Here is a 21,066-nt window from a genome sequence, read left to right on the forward strand (position 1 = left end):
GGAAAAAAGGCATTTACACTTGAATAAATTTGAATGGGATGATGATATTCAATTATTTGAAACCACAGCTATTTTTTCGAATTTGAACTATTACGTATACATAGATATTTTCTTTGGTATCTTGATAAAAAAGTTCTTAAAGCATTACTAAAAATGTATACAAAAAAGTAAATAAAAAACATACAACATACAAAACTATGAGAAATAGTCAGGAAAGAAATTTAAGAAGCAAATTAACACTTGGAAACAATTTGAAGAATTAGCAAATAATTATAGACATAACAGGTGCTTTTAGATCAAAATCAGAGCAATGAGAGGGAAAAAAGACAGGAAATAAGAAGAATAAGTGGTGAAAGGAAGAATATAAAAGTAAACTAAGAAGGGAAAGTGAAGAAAAATTCAGCCGCAGAGATAGAAACTTGACAAGAAGAATTCGAGGATAAAGGGGAATTATACGACGATAGAAGGACAAGAGAAGAAATTACGGTGAGAGAAACGAAAATCTAAGAGAGTACTAAAGATCTATTGTAGCGATCGCTGGGAGTTGACCAAAAGATTGAAGCAATAAATTACAACGTATGCATTGAAGATATTGAGAGCAATAGACGAGGTGAATAGAAAATAAAGAACTACACAATTAGACGTGAATTAAACGTAACGAATACGGTGCAAAAATCGACCAAAGGCTGAGATAGACGCATAGTGAGAAGGAGGAGGCTAGAACAGTTAAGGTGACATGGCAAACGGAAATAAACAAAAAGAAGTGAAGGGACGTACCCAGGAAGGAATGGAATACGAAAATAGGAAAGAACCTGAACTGAACTGGAGGCATGTCAAAGAAAAAGCAAGAGATAGAACTAAATCTGGAAGAAATATCACTTCTACAATTATGGTAGAGAAGGTTGCGAGTAATTAAGTACGAAACTACAACTAAATGACTAGACAATTAGTGGATTTTTCAATTTATTCATTACTATCATTTGGAATAAGGGAGAATGCAATATTTCGAGTAAAAATATTAACAGGAAGCTTAAGAACAACTATGGAAATAAACAATAACTGAAACTGAAATTAACAATACAATTGAGAAAATGAATGACGTTAGAAACTAACCTCTTCCTATGTATTGACCACTTCTGGCTATCTCATCCTCATTGAATCTATCCAAGATTGTGTCGTGTTTATACCGAATAGTCTTTTGCCTAATTTGACGACGTGTTTTAAAATATTTTTTGTTAAAGAATTAGAAAATATCTACCAAGGTTAGTACAAAAAGGGGGGATCAACTTGAAAGTTTAATTGTTTTATTTGCAAACTATCACTTCAAAATTTATCACATTTTAATTTATACTAATGAATTCACGTTTAGTGTATGACCTTACAGAATCAACAGTTATTAACCTTTGATGCAGTAACGGATTCGGGTTTCCTACTGTTGTACAATTAGAATTAATTAAATGTTTAATAAGCAAATGAGTTTTTTATTTTAATTTTTTCAGTTTTTTAATCGGTTTGTCAGGATGAAAGAATCCACGTCAAAAAATTTTTCTTGCCAGCTTGACGTTTTATAAATGACACAAATTTTACATCTTGTACACAGTGGAAGTCGAGTCCGATATGAGAAATTTCCTTTAAATTTTCAGAGTAAAAATTAAATTAAATATTTGTGATGTTTATTGATATATTTTTATTCATCGTTTTTTTTGATAAATTTTTCAAATTTTATGTTTCTTTTGGTAAAAAATTAATCAAAAAAAAGTCGAAAGTTGACGTTTGAACTTATTCCGGTCTTGTTTTAACTACAAAAAATAATTTTCCTTTAATTTTTAACTTTGAAAAATATCAAAATGCCATTAATAAAATTATTCCTAGTTTATAGGATCTCAAAGAATGAAATTGAAAATATTGAACAAAAATTCAATCGTAATAAAAAAATCACCATTCATAATTAAAATTGAACAAAATAATAAATTTAATTTTCTTGGTCTAGCTTGGTCCTTCTTCAAGACATTTGAAATTCATGTCATTAAAGGTTTGGCTGATAGAGCTATCCATATATCAGATCTTGAGTTTAGATGTGTAGTTATTCAAAAAACAAAAACTGCATGAAAAGAAAAGAATTATCCTAGAAAAATTACTAATAACAAATTCAAGAAAAAGATAAACAGATACTATGATCAATTGAATAATAAAACAGAAACTAAACGTCAAAACACAAATTATTTTCAATCACTATATGTACAAGGACTTTTAACAACTATCTAATTATTTCAATAAATATATTACATAGTATATGTAATAAAGGACATAATAAATTATTGGAATACTTCACTAAATTCAAATCTAAAACACTACAAAACGTGATATACCTACATCAAGTAATGATGTGACGCTGTTTACATAGGACAGACTTTACACTATTTATAAAATAGATTTAACGGTCATCAATACGATGAAAAATAAAACTGCGTTAACAAAACATGACATTTAAAATCATACATTCAATCATAACGATTCAAATATTTTTTAAACAGAATCATATAAGAAAAATATAATTTTTGGAAATATTTCACATACATAGAAACAAGAAAGCAATTGATAATAGAAAAGACGTAAACAATTTTAGTAAAAGTTTTATATTGTAATGAAACTACAAATAATTAATAACTAATTTACAACAAAAATCAACTTATTAATATATATTTGAACGTGATTACTTCTAAAATATACTTATATACTGAAAACTTTAGAGATGTGCCAATTGAAAAAGTCGGTGCCCTTTACTACTGTCAAGATCTATTGCAACTCTTGAAATATTGGTTGGTCCTTTGTTGAAATCCGTAATTGGACTCAACATTTAGTACCAATCCATCCCCGTATACTCCGAATAAAAGAATTCCATTCCAGTTGGTGAACAGAAATAATATAATAAGAAAGTGTATCACGATGCTGAATTTCCAATTACAATGTAGACACGTTCACGGATGTCAATTCGAATGAAACAAGAGAGAGTTATTTCGAGACTGTAATAAAAATTAACAAAGTTGCAATTATTAAATACAATGTGAGTCGTTTAGATTGCAAGCACACGTGTAAAATCGGAAGTTTCAACCATTTTATTTTAAATATTGAATAATAAGCATATACTTTCAGACAAAAATTTAAATTCTTTTATTCCATTATTTTAGGGAATACTATAATACTTTATAATAGTCTAAAATAAATGAAAACTTTTTCACGTATTTTTCGGTTACGCTCGATGATTTTCATTCTCCAAGTCGTCGTTTCAAAACACACTTATGGTTTCCCGTATTCGCATGAAGTGTAGTTACAGTTATCCAAAAAAATTGATCAATAGGTACCATAAAGATAAGCCTTCTTTCAATTAAATTTATCCAAAAATCTTGGTTAAGAGATCTCTTTTGATTTGTAGAGAAATTAAATACTTGTGTGCGATATAATTTGATGATCTCGCCCTTTTTTAGAATCAGTTCTGATCATTAAAATAGTATTTCGCGCCCTTGATATAAAAACAACTATTAAGTAACATTATCATTCATCACGTTATCATAATGTGATATACAAGAAACATTTTATGAAAATAAGGAATAATTTGATTTCAAAATAACAAATGAATATTATTAGTATGAATAGTAGAAATATAATTAAGTGTCAGCTTGAACTCAATAACTTCTTCTATATGACCAACTTATGGAATTGAAATATCTATGAAGCTATTCCGTACTTGAGTTACAGGTGAATAACTGGTAAAACGAGTATGATTGATTCTATAGGACAGAAAATAAACTAAATATTATTCATAAAGCTGAGATTTGCTAAGAATGAGATTCTTTCATTGAATAAGAATAGGATATCAGAGATGAAAATTAGTATAAAAAATGGATAGGAATGAGGACAAGTAATAAACTTGAAATATTCTGTAGCTGACACGAAATATTCCATGAAATAATGAACTCAAATATGAAGAATCTTAAAGTGAACAACATTGCGGAAGTGAAAAAATTTAATTATGTGCTTCATCTTGTATATCACGTATTTTACGATATTGAAATAAGTGGATACTTCACTGTGGATGTTTATCTTTGAAGAATTGAAACATTGTGTCCACTAAGCATCATTTTTTATACCAGTGTATTTACGTTTCACGTTCAGTTTAATTAATAAGTATAGATAAATCTAAGTAAAACAAATAAAAAAGAATAAAAAACGACTTTGATTTTGTAAGAATGGATTTAGAAGTGGTTTCGATACCAGAGAGGTACCAGCTGTAATCCCAGTACTGTTTCAGAACTGCTACGACCAGAGAAAATATGTTGTTACGTGTTTTATACATTACGAAAAATTTTTTAGCAAAGTGCAACACCATAAACTCGTTCAAATACTGAGGCGACTTGATATAGACCAGAAAGATATACGCTGTATTGAGAACTTGTATTGGAACCAATCAGCTGCAGTTATAGTTGACAACGAACTTTCAAAGACCCAGAAAATCCTTATTGGTATCAGACAGACATCCCTTTTCAACCTTTATTTATAAAACATCTTTCAAGAACGCCTGGAGGATCAACAATTGGGCATCAAAGTAAAGACGTAGAGATAAAGTGTAGGATAGAAAAAGTGAGGAGACTTATACTTCCTTATACTTCCTGAAAGAACTAGGATTAATAGATCAGATATAAAAACTGAGTATGTCCAGTGCCAAAGCAAGAGAAAGGTAGACAAAATTTTTTTGATGCGCTGGGTATATAATACTCTAAGCTATACATAAAAAACGAATTTGTTAAGTAGGCGAATGAAGGAAAAAATATTGAAAAGATAGTAAAATATTGTGTATCTGAACAGACGTGTTTAAAAAATGCAAATTATGATAGCTCAAGCCACTAGTGAAATTTCCTACCTTTTCTGTGGATTAATTAATAATGTTTGTAAGAGTTTCTTCCAATCCAATCGAAATGAAGAAATTTACCAAAATTTCTTATTATTTGAGAGTGAAAGTTGTGTGCATTACAATAACTTGTTAAATCTCACTGTTGATTGGCCATGTGTAGATTTTTGAAAAGAGGCAATTGCAAATCTTCAAAGAACATCTTGATTCCATGGTTTTGTTCAATTTTTGTCCTTAATAACTTAAGACACTGCAACTATTGTTTTGAATCTGAAGTTGGAAAATTTGTTGATATTCAAAATCCAGCCATTTTGTTGTTACGAGGGCTGCTACTAAAATTTTGAGATATAGCGACACTGATGTGAGTATGTCAAATCTGACATTGCCATAATGAAGTTATGATGGTGAGTTTTAATGGTGAATGTAATCAGTCAAAAATGTAATTAAATCTCTGCGGTGTTTCGCTGGTTTCCCGAATTCTTGTACTTGCAGTTCGCTACACACCGTGGGATTGAGACATACTTGGGCATTAGATACACCTGCATACATTCAATATCATTTAAACATTTGTCTGTCAAAAAGAATTGTTTGCGTTGGATATCGCTCAAAAAAAGCCCGTGTCGATTAGTGTAAAGCAACCATAAGAACCAGAAACTAAACAACAATAGACTGTATGGGTCTTTCAAGATGAGCCAAATCTAACAACAGTTGTTTGGGGTCGAACCACTTCGAAGAAAATGGTATTGGGAATAACCGAGCATGTCGCCACCGTTCTATAAGAGCAACGTAGAACAATCAAATCGGAATTGTACATCAGCATTTGTTTGGCAATAGTTTTCGGAAAAATCAGGAAAACCAATCGCTGAAGACGAATCATTCTCTACCACGACAAATCGGGCTCTCATATCAGTTTAAAAAAAAACGTTTTTGAACAGTCAAAACATCGAATTGATTGGTCATCTGACTGATTGCTTGTAATTTCCGCAGATCAAAATTAAATTGAGAGGTCATCGTTTTTCTACACCTGAAGAAGCGGTGGATGCGTTCAAATCACATGTTTTGAAGGTACTTCAATCACAATGAAAAAAATACTTCGACAATTGGTGCAAACGCATGTAAACGTGTACTACTCTTAATATAGAATATTTTGGAAAACAATGAAGCCATATCCAAATATAAATAATTGTTTTATTTGTTTATCTCTAAATTTGAATGGCAATCACAATCACTTATGTACGTATGTAGTTATAAGGATTCTTACAAATTTAGAAAAACTGAGTACTGAGCTGTCACTAAATATTTATTTTTAAAAGGCAATACGTTGACAAAAATCAAATATGAATTTTGCACACTAAAATTTTTGTCGACTATAAAATTTTGAGAAGTTGAATAAATGTATTAGATTGACTAAACGTAAAAAAATGACGGAAGGATTTTACCTTAGTGAGCTTTAAATATAAATAGCACAAAAATTACCATATATTGAAAAAAGTGTTCAAGTGCTCTCACTTTAGATATTATCATGATGCACAAATTGCACATCATTCTCTAGATGTGAAACCCAATAATTTGGCTTGCAAGATTAGAATTTTGATGGATCGCGAAACGCTCATTTTGCATATGTATACCATTATTTTAAAAAGTGGAAAATAGGCTGAACATCGCTCGAAAATGTATTGTGAAATCAAACTAAACTTTAAGAGTAAAATCAATATTGATAGGTAGAGAACTTTTTGGAGAGCTATATAAAATAAAGGCATAGATTAGATCAACATGTGATACAGTCATTTGATAAACAGTAAAAAATTCGTTTAATTGTAAATGTCACTGATTTCAAGTAATTGGAAATTTTGCAATTAGAGCAGAGGAATAATAATAAATAGATAAGTTTTCATGTTGGTTCGTCACATACCAATTGAGTAATCTATAAACAAAAGTAAAAGTTAAAAAGTGAGTCAACAATTAAAAAGGAAACGATATGTAATTATTATAGTTTTTGAAGGTATACATTTCTATGTATATTGTCACTACCAGGTACTGCAATATGAATTTTAACGATGTTGTCATACCTCTATTGTTTTCAATTGCATTATTCAATCAATACCCTCATATTTCAGTTAACTTTTTCAAATCAAATATATCTAACTTACAATGTACATGTGAAGGTCTCGATTAACTTCACTATCGTTCAGTTGCAATGCTCAATTTCATACTGAAAAATAGTTGAATTATGAAGAAATTGATGAAACATAAGACGGTGGCGATAATGATGAATAATTTCTCTGAATTCAATATGAGAATGAAATAAATAACGTTTATATAAAATTATAACAACAAATACCAAGATGCAAATACATAAGAATTTTATTGTCAGTTTTAAGCCAATAATACTAAAAACTTTTTTTCAAATGTTTTTTGATTAATATTGTTTCAGAATAGTCTTGAACAAATACATCGCCATCAACAAACAACCCAAGTTGCTTCTGATAACTTGAAGAGTAATTTCTATCAAGTAATGCACGATTTAAATTAGGTTAATGACATATTACAAAATTATTGATACACATTCTGAATCAAAAAAGTTGCATGGTATTTTTTACAAAAGTAAAGTGTTACATTTTTGGATGATACATACAATTTATACTTAGATTTCCTTCTCACAATTGGATGCTCTAACCAATCCAAACTAAGCTCATCTTTTTCTGTATAAACTAGAACTGGTCCATGACCATATTTCTGAAGAATACATTCCTTTTGGAATTGTAAAAGGTCTATGTTAGAACCTTAACGCATAGAGAGAGAGAGTGAGATAAATGCTTTATTATCAAAAAATTGTTACAATTTGTAGACAAAAGCTTGAAAAAACTGAAAAACAAACAAAAATAACTAGATAAAAATACAAATGAAATAAAATTTCAATTTACAGATTCGACGACGTCAATGGTGGTGTTATTTAATAAAAAAGGCTGCAATGTATTTTTATATGATAAAACTTTGGTTTAAAAAACGTTGAGACAGAGAGGATTAGAATAGCACCATGATTTAAGGGTTATTAGGTCACACTGAAGTATAGTGAAATCAGGGTTGCTCCAAGAGAAACTAGTATCGTGTGCAAATAGACATATTTTACTACTGATTTCTAGATAGGCGAAGTCGTTTATATACAGGAAAAACAAAACAGAGGCTAGTACTGCGCCTAGGGGCACTCCACATTCTATTGGCTTTCATCAACAATTACAAACTGACTTATGCTGGTAAGGTATGACTTAAACCATGCGAGAGGTGTTCCCCTGAAACCGAAGTACTGTAATTTGTTAATTAGAATATTATGATTAACACAATCGAAAGCGTTAGAAAAATCACAAAAAGTTGCTGCAGTGGAGTGATGGCTGTTTAGGCTAGAGTACTCATTATTAAGGACGGAGAGTATAGCGTCATTTGTGTAAATATTTGTTACTGAAAAACCCAATTTGGTGGGTAGTAAGTATTTTATATTTAAACAAAAATGATAAAACCTCTCTTTGACCAATCTTTTTATCTTAGATAACGTGGGAAGAAGTACGATTGGGCGATAATTCTTGATTCTAATCTCCTCCTTTATGCAGAGGTATAATTATAGCCGTCCTGAGGCAATTGGAAATAGTACAATTTTGAAATTAAAATAATGAAAGTGGTGTTCAATACCCATTCTTGGAACATCCTATATATGGAAATGAATTGAAAGACTTGGAGGAAGAGGGTAACTAGCCACAACATTTGGCAACGCTGCGTAAAGATTCGTTCTTGCGTTTATCCATTTTAATGCTTTTTAATACTCAAGAAGGAGACAAGCCACGTGTGTTTTAACATGGTGTCGAAAAGTTCAGCAAGTGTTAAACGTAAAGTGCTCCAAAACGGCGATAGTTCTATATTGGACTTCGTCTCAGGTGGTAGTATGAAGGATGAAGATCATATTATGATAATGGATCTTTTTGTTAATAATTTTTTTGCTTATTGCACACATAGCAAACCGTGGGTGAATCGAAGTAGCAAGTATTAATTTAGAATATATTAATTATACTACCCCTCAAGCAGGAGAACTAATAATTTTGACTGACAACTGTGGAGGACAGAACAAAAACTGGACGGTAATGTGTTTACAAATTTATTTCATTAAAAGGTTCAAATACCTTGAGGAAGCAGTACTAACATTTGGAGAAATGGGACACTAAACCCCCCAAATAGCCTATTTTTGGAGAAGTCTATTTATTTTGGAAGCAGAACAATGAGGTGTAGAGTCTCTTACAAAATAACTTCTAGGTAAAGATGCAGAGTGGCTGTAAAGCCAAAACGATTCCTCAGAACAATCTACAATTAATTACACTAAAATAAAGCAGATCTAAAGTCCAGTATGATGTAACACCACCGGACGAGTTCTATGTAAGTCCCATTTAGAACGGATATATACTTGTACTTTGTTTTGATTTTTATCCCATCCACGTAGGAAGAAGCCTAATTGATTGAGGTGTTCTGGAGCTGTATATGTTATTAGCAATAACTATATTATTATCTTCCAAATTATCAACGTATCCTCCAGCTGCAGTAGTTGATAGTTTCTTCTATATCTTCTCCAGCATATATTAGGAAAGTAGTCGCCTAGTGGTAAGAGAGAGATATATAAGTGACACAATTTTATATTCGTTGGAATGAAATAAAAATTTGGCTCAATAATAATTATTATAATACATATGATATCTTACTTTATACGAAACTTAATTATACAAATCTAATGAGTCTACGGTAGATTGTGGAATTTTGTAACAGAATAATAAGGTCTTCCAAGTAGAAATTCCTTTGTCAATCTCCGGAATTAGTTGAATGTATTTGAAATTTTTAATTCTGAAGAAAGCTGATTAATAATTTTTTTGTACTGAAGATGATGGATTTTTTTACCAAATCAGAAGTTGGTATTGTTAAGTGACTGTCTAATTTTTTTCTTTTCGAAGTGTAGAATTGTTGAACTTTTCTAAAAAGAAAAGGAAAGAGACGGGTTTTCATTAGTCTTTAAATTATATTCAATAAGATTGGTAATAATAGGACGACAGTTACTTGTGTTATTTTTCTCGCCACTCTTGTACAGGAAAACATTATAGTTGTTTTTAGACAACTGGGGAAAAGCACCCTTGCAAACGATTCGTTGATTAGAGAACATAAAACGTTAATCATCACATCTAAAAAATGTGAGAATAACTTAGCTGATAACTCATCGATGGCGCAGAAAGTCCTGTTTTAAATGCTGATTATGGCTCTCTCTAGCTCAAATCCATTTACAGGTCTAAGAAATAGACTGTCAGTGATTCTTTTAGAAGGAACAGTGTGTAACACTCACATGGAATACATTCATTATTTCGGTTACTTATATTTATAAAAACACATCAGCACTAAATTATAATTATATATTATTCAACATTAAAATAGGATACCTACTTTCAAACCTATTTGAATGACAGCTAAAACACCAAAATTTTTCATTGGGAAGTACTGTATCAAAAATTTTTATTGTTCTTAAGTTTATCGCAATAATTGAAATAGAATAGAATGAAATTCTATAAACATCAATTCATAATTTAAGCTTGACGAATTTCAAAATTTTTCATAAATATGTACAGTAGCCGGAATAATGATTTATTCTCTTTGGCTTTCACACACTGTATAACTTATAATGTGATAATTATAACTACGTATTTCTACATTTCTTCAAATTAATGTCTATTTTCGAAAACTCTTGTTTGTTTATAGATACAATTAATTATTCGAAAGCAATGGAATAATTAATGCATGAATTAATACGAATAGATAAAGTATTCAACTTTCGGCAATGGTCATAACTCACTTAATGAGTTACTGCACTCGCCTGTGGCTTGTGTTACTAACTTCATCTATCTTAATTATGACCTGGGTTGTCGCTCGGTAGATAATAGGTATACCATACTTTTCATAATTTGCTAAGAATATTTTATAATTTTGTCGTCAAGGAAGTTATACAATATTGTCAAGAATTTACAGAAAAATTCATTTCCTCACGAATTTACTAATATTATTGAAAAATCATGAAGTATCAATTTTCATATATTTTCCGAATAAAACGCGTTAGTTTTTTATTGTTATGAATAACGCTTTCTTTCATAGCCACAATAGCGAATGTTTAAACAGTTAGAAATCTAAAATGCAACAATGGCTACGTAAAAAGAGGATTGGATACAATGAAAGTGTGATTGAAGAAGAGTTGATGACAATTATCGAATTATGTCGAGCCAACTACTTCCATTACTTCGCCGACATGATACGAATTTAATACTATAAAAATGATTGGTGCTTAAACTAAGTAACGTGGTTCAACACAATGTCACATTCAAAATGGCTGCCGTGGTATATGTGCCATGTACTGCAATAGATAAAATCACCTTATTAGAGAAGCGGACAAAATCTATTTTATGAGCTACTTTGAGTTTGAGTGGGGCTTTATAAATCAACCAATAATTCAAATTATAATTGTGTAGCGCTCGATTCAGAATGGATTTATATCACGATAATGCAGCTGACTAATTTCCTTTTTAGTTTTTTAGATTATGATGTTATTCGACTTAGGACTACTTGTGTGTTTGAAATAAAATTACTTTCTATTAGAATATCCACATCCAGAAATCAAAAAGCGTATTGTTAATCATATAATGTAATCTCGGCGATAATTTTTTGCTAATCGGGCAATTAACAAACCGTTAAAGGGTATAGGACAGTTAGAAACTTCTCCCAGATTAGCAGGGCATCGAATTACGAAGAATAGATACATTTATCTGCCTTAATAAAAACTATTTCTAATTTGTTGTTGGTGTGTGTGGAATTTATGTTAGTGCGCGTGAAAAAAGTTATACACACGTTTAGCAAAGGTATAGAAACAGTTAGTGGCATTACGTACGGATACATCAAAAGAAAGAATTTGCAAAGCGTCAATTGTGTGGATAAATCAGAAACTCATTTTTAAGCATAATGGTAGTCACAACATTCACGATTCTAAAAAGTTTTGTCCATATCAATATTTCTATCATTATAAAAATTTCAAATGACCTATGAAAATTATTAACTGAGAATTTGCTATGAAAACTAGTTAAGATGTGACCATGAAAAATTGTGAAAATATAAGGAAATCTATTAATCAAAACGTCTTTGCCACTATTAAAACAAGAAGTGCATGTTTTTCTGAAAAAAATCGAATATACAATTAAAAAAGTAACAGTTTTTATAAGTCAATAGGGAATTATTGAATTTTATTGATTATAATTGAATTTTTAGGGAATTTTATTGAAGCCGACTTCATTTTGAATGATATCAACTTTAAAAATAGAGTTATCAGAACATGGTCGCATTGGGTATATAGCTGGTATTTCTAACCTCAAATTTTGTTGTTCCTCTAAAGTCGTGGTAGTTATGGAAGTTAATTATAAATGGTTATTAGAAACGATTTTCTTTAACAACACAATAACGTTCATAGCGAAAATGAAATCTCTTGGATTTGGACATCAAATTAAAATAAAAAATGGAGAGAGAACTAAAATGTACATGTCTTCATTTCCGAATGACCTCCTTTTTTAAAAAACGATACTAACTTAATAATAGCATTGATGCTTTGTGCGCGTGTGTACCTGTCAGATATGACACAAATAAAGTCGATTTGATATTATAATTATTTCTTCTTCTAAATATAATATGACATATTTAAGTTCTTAGTCCACGATATAAATCGGAATTTTTTACTATACTGCAAGGTTCTTCACACAGTTGATTACTATTCATACATTAGACATTGCCTATTGCATTCCTTTAGTTTTTATGAATTTGCCTAATAAGAAAACGACCATCATATACAAACACCGGTCTGCTGACTTGTCGGCTCAAATTTGACAAGCCTCGCGCATGAGGTCACGCTGGAATCAGAATGTTTTCTTGGCCATTAAGATTAGGTTGAATTTGTACGTATTAACTGGGTTTTTATGTGTTCACGATTATTTTTTGTGTCTAGCGGCTATTATAGAGTTGACCTAACTGTCAATCCTTTCTTCTAAAAGATTTTACATTCTATTATCAGATAATAATGCCGTCGGTACGTGCAAAAACACTAATCGAAATACCAAAGGAACAGGTATTAAATACTTTGGTTAAATTGAAACTAATTTAAAATATGGTAAATGAATGTCGTAAATCACAAAATAACATATACAATTCCAATTTTTTTCCTATAATTATACTTATGTTATGTTATTGTTGATTCACTTGTAAAATGGAGTCTAGTTGGAAATATTTCGATACGATACCCCTGATTTATCTTTTATTTATTTTACCGCATGTTTGTTCCATTCATTTCGAAGAGGGTAGTATGAGCATAGGCATACCGTGTGTGTGTATCGTGAAAATAACTACATATTGTACCGCCCCAGACTAATTAATCATTGTAATGATAAGGTTTGGTTAGGTTAGATTAGGACTGTTTGAAGTAAAATTACTATTTAACTAAGTGCAAGCTGTGTATGGCCCGAAATAAAAATAATTGGCTATCCATTCCATCTAGTCATTGTTTCGAGAAATTCAGTTTCTAGGGTTGACATAGTTCTTTCAATATCAATTGCAAATTATGAAAACCTTGCCGACAATTTTGTTTGATCTACCATAGGCGTAGATACCTCATTTTATAAATTTATTATTTTTATAAATATGTATATCTTATGCAAAAAAGTATTCGTTAAAAGTCGTTCGAATTGGACTGCATTATACGCCGTTATTTAGACAGGTGGATTTATTTGTACTCCTACTAAGAACTTAGAAAACCATCATTATTATAGCTCGTTAACTTGCTATAACTGAATATTAAATTATAAAACGTGAATAGAGTTAACTGTACTAAACTGTGAGGGAGTTTGGTTTAAACAGGGTACCAGATGTGAACTGAACTCTTTTTGTCAATTATCCTTGACGATTTGGTTCTGGCCTTCCATTTATTCAGTTTTTTGTGTTTAATACCACATGTTGATAAAACGCAATATTTTGGATAATCTACTACCTTTTGTTGTATTACTTCTAAAGTCGCAACCCTGTTCTCCTTATATAAACTATAAATTGTAACGTATAAAATCTTGAGTAGCTTTTTCAACTGATTTCAGTTTTCCTTTACATGTTTTCCGGTTCTCTGAGTAATCCACAGCAATTCTTATTATGATTGAATTATCAGATTGCTGCATATTTTCTTTTTTTAACATTCGAATATATTTAAAACAAACTTGCGCTGAGTTTGTATATCTAAATCTTTGTTATTAAACTCATACCTTTATTCTCACCACACTGTGCAATTTCATTATCTTCATTCGCCCATGGTCTAAAGAACGCCATACGTATTTATGAAATATTGATTCCTCGCATAACTGTCTTCTGCAATTGATATTGGAAGAACTATGCACTAGTCTGATATTGGTCGCTGGCTACATTGGATCTGAGAAATTTTATTTTAACTTCAAGGCAAAGTAAATTAATTATCAATTGACCATTTGTAAGCAATAACATAAGCAATCAATTTGCTATTGATACGCTAATTTTTTAGTTATTATGTGATTAGAATTAATTTTACTTTGAATTTAATTTATTCAATTGAAAGGAAAGAATGTTTAGAAATTCAGTATTTCCATAACGCTATTGTTGAAACGGGTGTATCAAAACAACAATAATATAAAGAGAAAGTAAACACCTACATCCTTCTCCGTATTATTAGTACCATGAGTCATTGTAATTTGTGATGTATAGACATGCAAATAAATTTTTTCTCAATACCTGTATGAACCAAACACATGTTTAATTATACATAATTCTACACGATTAACAGGATGTATCTTTCAGGTCATATTGTTATATCCATGACTGCTTTATGCAACGTCATAATACGGTTCTATTACAAATTCCTTCCTCCCTACTATTGGTATAGGATCACATATGTGTCATAGATGACGTTGCATAGCATTTTAAAAAAAAATTTTAGTTATACCGTCCAAACCTTGACTTACCTGTCCATACCTCTATTTATAGAACGCTTCATCTCAGAAGTTGTCAAGAACATAAAGTAACCTTGTATAGTCAGTCTTAGACTGTTTTAATGACACCAAAACATCTAACTCTGCACGTAGTTCGAAAAGTACTTTACTTTTAAGTTTTTCTTCACACTTCCAGTTGCTCGATATCTAGAGATAAACCGCGAAACTACACTTTCATTGACTGATGTCCGGAATAATGTTGAAAGCTACCTTTACCTAATACCAATAGCCTATTGGCTTTATCCGACATCAAAATGTGCTGTAGAATTATTAGAAAACAGCTAACAAGAATTGATAACTTATAAACAGTCTTTATATTGTGCAGACAATACCTGGGTGAACTAGAAAGTGAAGAATATTTTACATAAATTCAACATTCAGGAACTGAACTTTTGCTTACTAAATTGGCAATTTAAAAGATATTTAAGGACTTAATACAAAATAGTTACTGCTAAGTTAACCGGAAATACCGTATTATAAAGTAATCTTGTAAATATTCGTAAAAAACTAGAAACGCAATTAAAAAATAGGTTTTAAACACATAACTTAGATTTTAATAACATTATAGATAAAATGAATTAAACGAATTTTAATTTATGAAAAGATGAGCTGAATTTGGGGAAAATATATAATAAATAAATGTTAACCAGCAAATACTAGTTTATTATAACTTTAATGAACATTTTAACTCAATTCAGTTCAAAAAATATATTCTTCAGTTTTAATTATTCATTCATAATGGCATCGCTTATTAGTGTTTCAAGCTAAATAGATTCTGTAGTTAAAATACGACCCACAATTCAATATAATAGTTTATTTTGAATGAATTGATGATTGATGACTTCTTTATCATTGTCTCATTTAATTGCTGATGTATGCTCCATGAAAACATATTAGAAAGTATGCCTAATTTGTTTGAGGGTAAAATCCGGACCTGTCTTCATGAATAATAACTCATTTTGGTTGCTTCTACCTACTAACCAATAGACGCACCTATGGCATGTTTTATAACGGTATTAACGGTACCAAAAATAGAATTTGATAGGTGCGAGTACCTAGTTGTCTGATGAAATTCTTTTTAACATTCTTCATGTTATGTAGAAACATTGCGTAACTTTTGAATGCTTATTAATTTTATGCTAAGATGGCAATAATTATAAGTTCTTCTTTCGTATAGATGAAACCTATTCATCAATTATCACTTGCCAACGTATTACATTTAGTAAAATTATTTTTATATCATAATATGAGTATTATGGTGGTCGTCAACAATAAAATTTTTTTGTGACGCCCCCTGAAAAGCTTTTTTTGATTAAAAAACACTGGGAATTTGTTTTTAAATTAGAAACAACACTTGCCCATTTTTCGGTATAACTATCTCTTTTGGAAATTTTTCGAAAAAAATACAAATTTAATCGAAATATAAATATTATCGAACACAAATTAATAAAAATAACATTCTTTGGTCAAAACAACAATAAACAAAAATCTGAATTCAAAAATTTTCCTAATTGATTCAGTGTATTAAATGAAAACATGGAAGATATTTAGATTTCTTTACTCAAACCCTCAATTAAGAGAAAAATATATTCATTTTTCAATGTAATCTCTTTCTAGCTCCATACACTTCACCCAGCGATGTTCAATAAGTTCGATACCCTTTTCATAATATCGTCAAGCTCCTCAAAATAGCCATTAACTGCCGACATCACCTCTTCATTGTTGCAAAAATCTCTGACCACCGAGCTATTTTTTCAAGTCTGGGACCAGAAAATAATCCGAAAAGGCTGAATTTGGCGAATAGGGTTCATGAGGTAGCAATATTTTGTAAATAGTTCAACAATGAAAATAACGGAGCTAAGTTTTACGAAAGTCGGCTGATCTGTTAAGCCAAAAGTAACTAGATTGCAACTTTCATGCAATAAAAACGGCACAAAACCGATAATGTCCAGATCTTGCATGAAACAATCGGATGAACTTCATCTGCGCATGCTTTTGATCAAGAAATATTGCGTATTGCATTGCATTGCATGTTGTATTGCATCATGTCAAGCAGCTTTTATCTAAATGCAAACGTCTGTGCTTGATTTCTTCGCTCAAACGTTGCAATATGTTCGGATAATAGTCGACGTTGTTAGTTTTTCCTTTTTCAAGAAAATTATTCCACTCGCATTCCGAAGAACAGACGCCTGCATATAGAACGATTTTTGCCTTCTTTGGAGCTGGTTCTCCCTTTTCAGTCGATTGTTTTGATTATTGTTTTGTTTCGGGTGTGGAGTGACGTTTCATCCATGGATGTGGAACGGCGCAAAAATTCAGCTTTATTTCTAGGAAACATTGCCATACTCGATAGAAAAATCTTAACGCTGCTGTTATTTTCCATTGTGAGCAAACGCGGCATCCATCTTGTGCACAGCCTTCTCATGTCTAAATTTTCAATTAATATGCGATGTACTGCACTCTTTGAAATGCCTACTAGCTCTTGCACTCAATTGACGATCATCTAGTACAGCTTTGTGGGTTTTCTTCAACATTTTTGGAATCGTTACTTCCTTCGTCTGCCACTGCGATGCTGGTCTTCGCAGTTCGTATGGCTTCGTTTTTACTGTTGATAACGAAGGTGCAATCTTACCCAGAGTAGAATCTAGTTCAGCTTTTATATTGGTTGGATTAAGGCTTTTCAAATAAAAATATTGCATCACATAACGCTGACCAATTTTTTCCATTTTTACAAATTTACTGAGAACGTCTACTATTGATGGATGCCAAACAAATACTAAACAACGTGGCCTCTTCAAAATTGAAACATAAGCTGTTTACATCGTGTTCTTTCTAATACAGTGGTTATTTTCAAGCATTTACCGCCATCTCTTGGACAGACCAGGTACTTATGGATCTATCCTCGTATAATCATCTAAGATTTGAATGAGGTTTTGTTTTTGTCCTTCATCTTTTGTAAGCATATCGTTGTATTCTTGCATTAGTTTAACAAAAATTTCAAAACTTGCAAATTAGATGGCAGTTGATTTCCAGCAATTTCATGATGTGTCTTTCCAATCGAAAATATATTTTCTTTCTTATCTTCCAATATAGGGAAAAATGTACTCAATAACTTTTAATAAAGATACGTATAAATGTTAATTATTTCATTATTTAGTTATTAATTTATACATAGTAACACTGAGACAAACTTTGAAAAGTAAATTCTATAGAAACTATAGATGTATGAAGGCATGAAACTTGTTGGTAACTAATCGACATAAAATTATTTTGGTCCTTCAAAGGAGACGTCTAGCGCAAACGCATCTGGTATATTTTTAATGAATTTTCACGAAAATAACTCATACGTAACTGCTCACAGGCGTGTAAAAAGCTCTAAAATATAAGAAAAACTGAAGCTTGAGCTTAAATGATTCTTACAAAGGTTTACGTTAAAATTCTTAACTTGAAATTATACCACTGAAGATGTTTCCAGTTTAGCTATTTTCAAATCTCAAAAACTATTTCAAATTTAATAAGATACTTTCAGAGAAAAAATATTATACCCAAAAATTCAATTAGATCGTGTAGAGGCACTTGTGGTTTCGAATTAAAGAAAAAATATCAGAGTTTTTTAATCAAAAAAATTTAATTTTTAACGATTACCTTAATAAGTAATTTTTCGATTCTTAACTTTACCTTTTTATTTTTTTAGCATTTGAAGACGTATACTCGAATTCATTCATTTCTCCAAATTCTGCAAATTTGAAAGCGCCAGAAAATTTTAAGAGAATAATAACGTCAGAATTGGAAAGTTTTCCAAAAGAATCGGAACATTTATCTGACTTGATTCAAGATGGAACTGATTCAACAAATTTATTGTCTTCGGCTACACGTGTTATCCGGTCAGCAGATCCAATTTTATCAAGAACTGCCATTTCAGATGAATTTAATTTATACAAGAATATAGAAGAAGCTTTGGAAAGTAACGATGTAGAGTTATCAGGAAAAATTGTTGAAAATATTCAACCTTCCAAAACCGTAAGTCACATTTTAAAAATAGTAACTCAAAGTAACTCAAAAACGATAGTCAGTTTTATGAATATATATGATGTTATAATGAAGTAATGCATTCATAAAACATGAATACATATTGAAAAAATGTAAAAAACCGTCAAACAATTTATTTTGCTCCTCGTTTTTTGACATTTGTCAAAGTTAAATGTCGTCAATATTTTTTTTAATGAACTTATTTAAGCTATGTCCCGTTTACTATCTGTCATAGGCCAAGATGATAGTGGACCTGAAATAAAGAGTTTTCGATCATTTACGAAGTTACACTTCATGTCTAATTGATTCCAAGCTCTATAAAGTTTCTGGTTAGTTAAAGTAGACTCGACTTTTTCGAATGTTCCTACTAAAAAATCACTAAGAGTGACATTAGGTGACCTAGGTGGCCATCCCATTAATCCATATTATACAATCTACATTCCTTCAAATGGTTTACCCTGAAACCTTCGAACATTGAGACCATAATAGCAAGATCAAATACTGAGATTCAGGTTTATCTATTATTTGGATTCGCAAAACTCGTAATTAGGTTCGGAAACAATGCTATCCAAAGATCGTCCAAATATTGCTCATTTAATTTCCGCGAAAGAAATAAGAACCTATAAATCTCCTATTGTGGAAATTTTCCTAAGCCTAATAGCGACAATTGTGCTGATTCACTGTTGCCTGGAAATACGACCCTATTGAAGCAATTTGGTTTTTCATAAAAATGCCTAATGAAGATTTCACAACATTCCAAACGTTTGTCATATCTTAAGAGTTCATGAAAAAATTGAGCTTTGTGTGGTTGCAGTTTATCTCTTTTCAAAAACTTTGTTACAAATTACAGACTAACATTTTGTTGCAAGGTAATTTCTGTTGTTGTTGCATGAGGGTTGTCTTCTGATGACTGCAAAATATCTAATTTTACTTCTCACTTGTTCCTGGTAGTCCAGATTCTGGAGCATTCCTCAAGCTTCTCTATTGTTTTTTGCAACAATTCTGCTTAGTGTGCTTCTAGTAGTTGGAGATATTACGAAACGTGTTTTGTTAAATAAAGCACATACTTCTTCATGAGTTTCAAGTCTATAGCAATAACTTACTATCAGTAGGATTTCTATCATTTCCATTCGAGTGAAGGAACTGTAATAATAAAATTGGTATGACGCTAATCCTAAGATTGATATTGATAAATAATTGTTTAATTGAAATAATTGATAAAATTAAAAAAAAACAGATGTTTTTTCTAGGTAACTTTAAGTTTTAATTCCTTTGATTATGTATTTTTCTTTCATAAGTTCAAAATAAAGTCCATTTTGGTTTTTATCAAGTTTCAGTTTTTGCTTATGTGACGTGCATCTTTTCTAAAAATGACCAAAGTATGTTTTATGAGCTTTGTACATGAATATATAGTAACTCCTGTTTCAGTTGTACGATGCTTTTTCAAATAAGATATGTCTAACTTAACTATAACATGATATATAATATTTATGTATTAGAGTCCATTTGAGAGAATTAGTCATAAATAGCAAATAGAAAAAATCTACTTCATTCTGGGTATAGTATTTTTCACAATCAAAGAAAGTACCTTTGCTACTGAAACCTATTTAAAATTTGATAAGTCCTCAAAATTGTAAATTTATGGGTATTTACTGGGAGGGTATTGCAGAGGATCACACTATTATATCAAAATACTTGCAAATTCTCATTCTCATTTTGTTTGCGGTTTTTCCACCCTGCAATAAAACAGACGCCGATCCTTGCTCGATCCCAAAAATAAGCGTAAATACTACCTTACACAAGTAAATACCAGTTTCACACATTTTGAATTGACAGTCATTTATAAACTTATTGACAAATACTCAGGTAGGTATAGAACAAAAACAATTTGTACTAATATATATATATATATATATATATATATATATATATATATATATATATATATATATATATCCGAGAGTATTTTCGACGATTTCTCTTTAACTTTTGAGATATGGCAACACTATGATAAATATTTCA

General features: G+C 30.6%; 1 protein-coding gene across 1 annotated transcript in view; it reads left to right on the forward strand.

Annotated features, from left to right (window-relative positions):
* Positions 1 to 736: 736 nt before the first annotated feature.
* LOC130891484 (uncharacterized) overlaps positions 737 to 21,066 on the forward strand; it is a 44,552-nt gene continuing 24,222 nt past the window's right edge. The window contains exons 1-2 of the mRNA XM_057796272.1: positions 737 to 908; positions 18,689 to 19,035. Coding sequence (XP_057652255.1) covers positions 737 to 908; positions 18,689 to 19,035 — 519 coding nt within the window. The remainder of the gene's footprint in view (positions 909 to 18,688; positions 19,036 to 21,066) is intronic.

Source organism: Diorhabda carinulata, chromosome 3 (assembly GCF_026250575.1).
Source record: "Diorhabda carinulata isolate Delta chromosome 3, icDioCari1.1, whole genome shotgun sequence".
NCBI lineage: Eukaryota > Metazoa > Arthropoda > Insecta > Coleoptera > Chrysomelidae > Diorhabda > Diorhabda carinulata.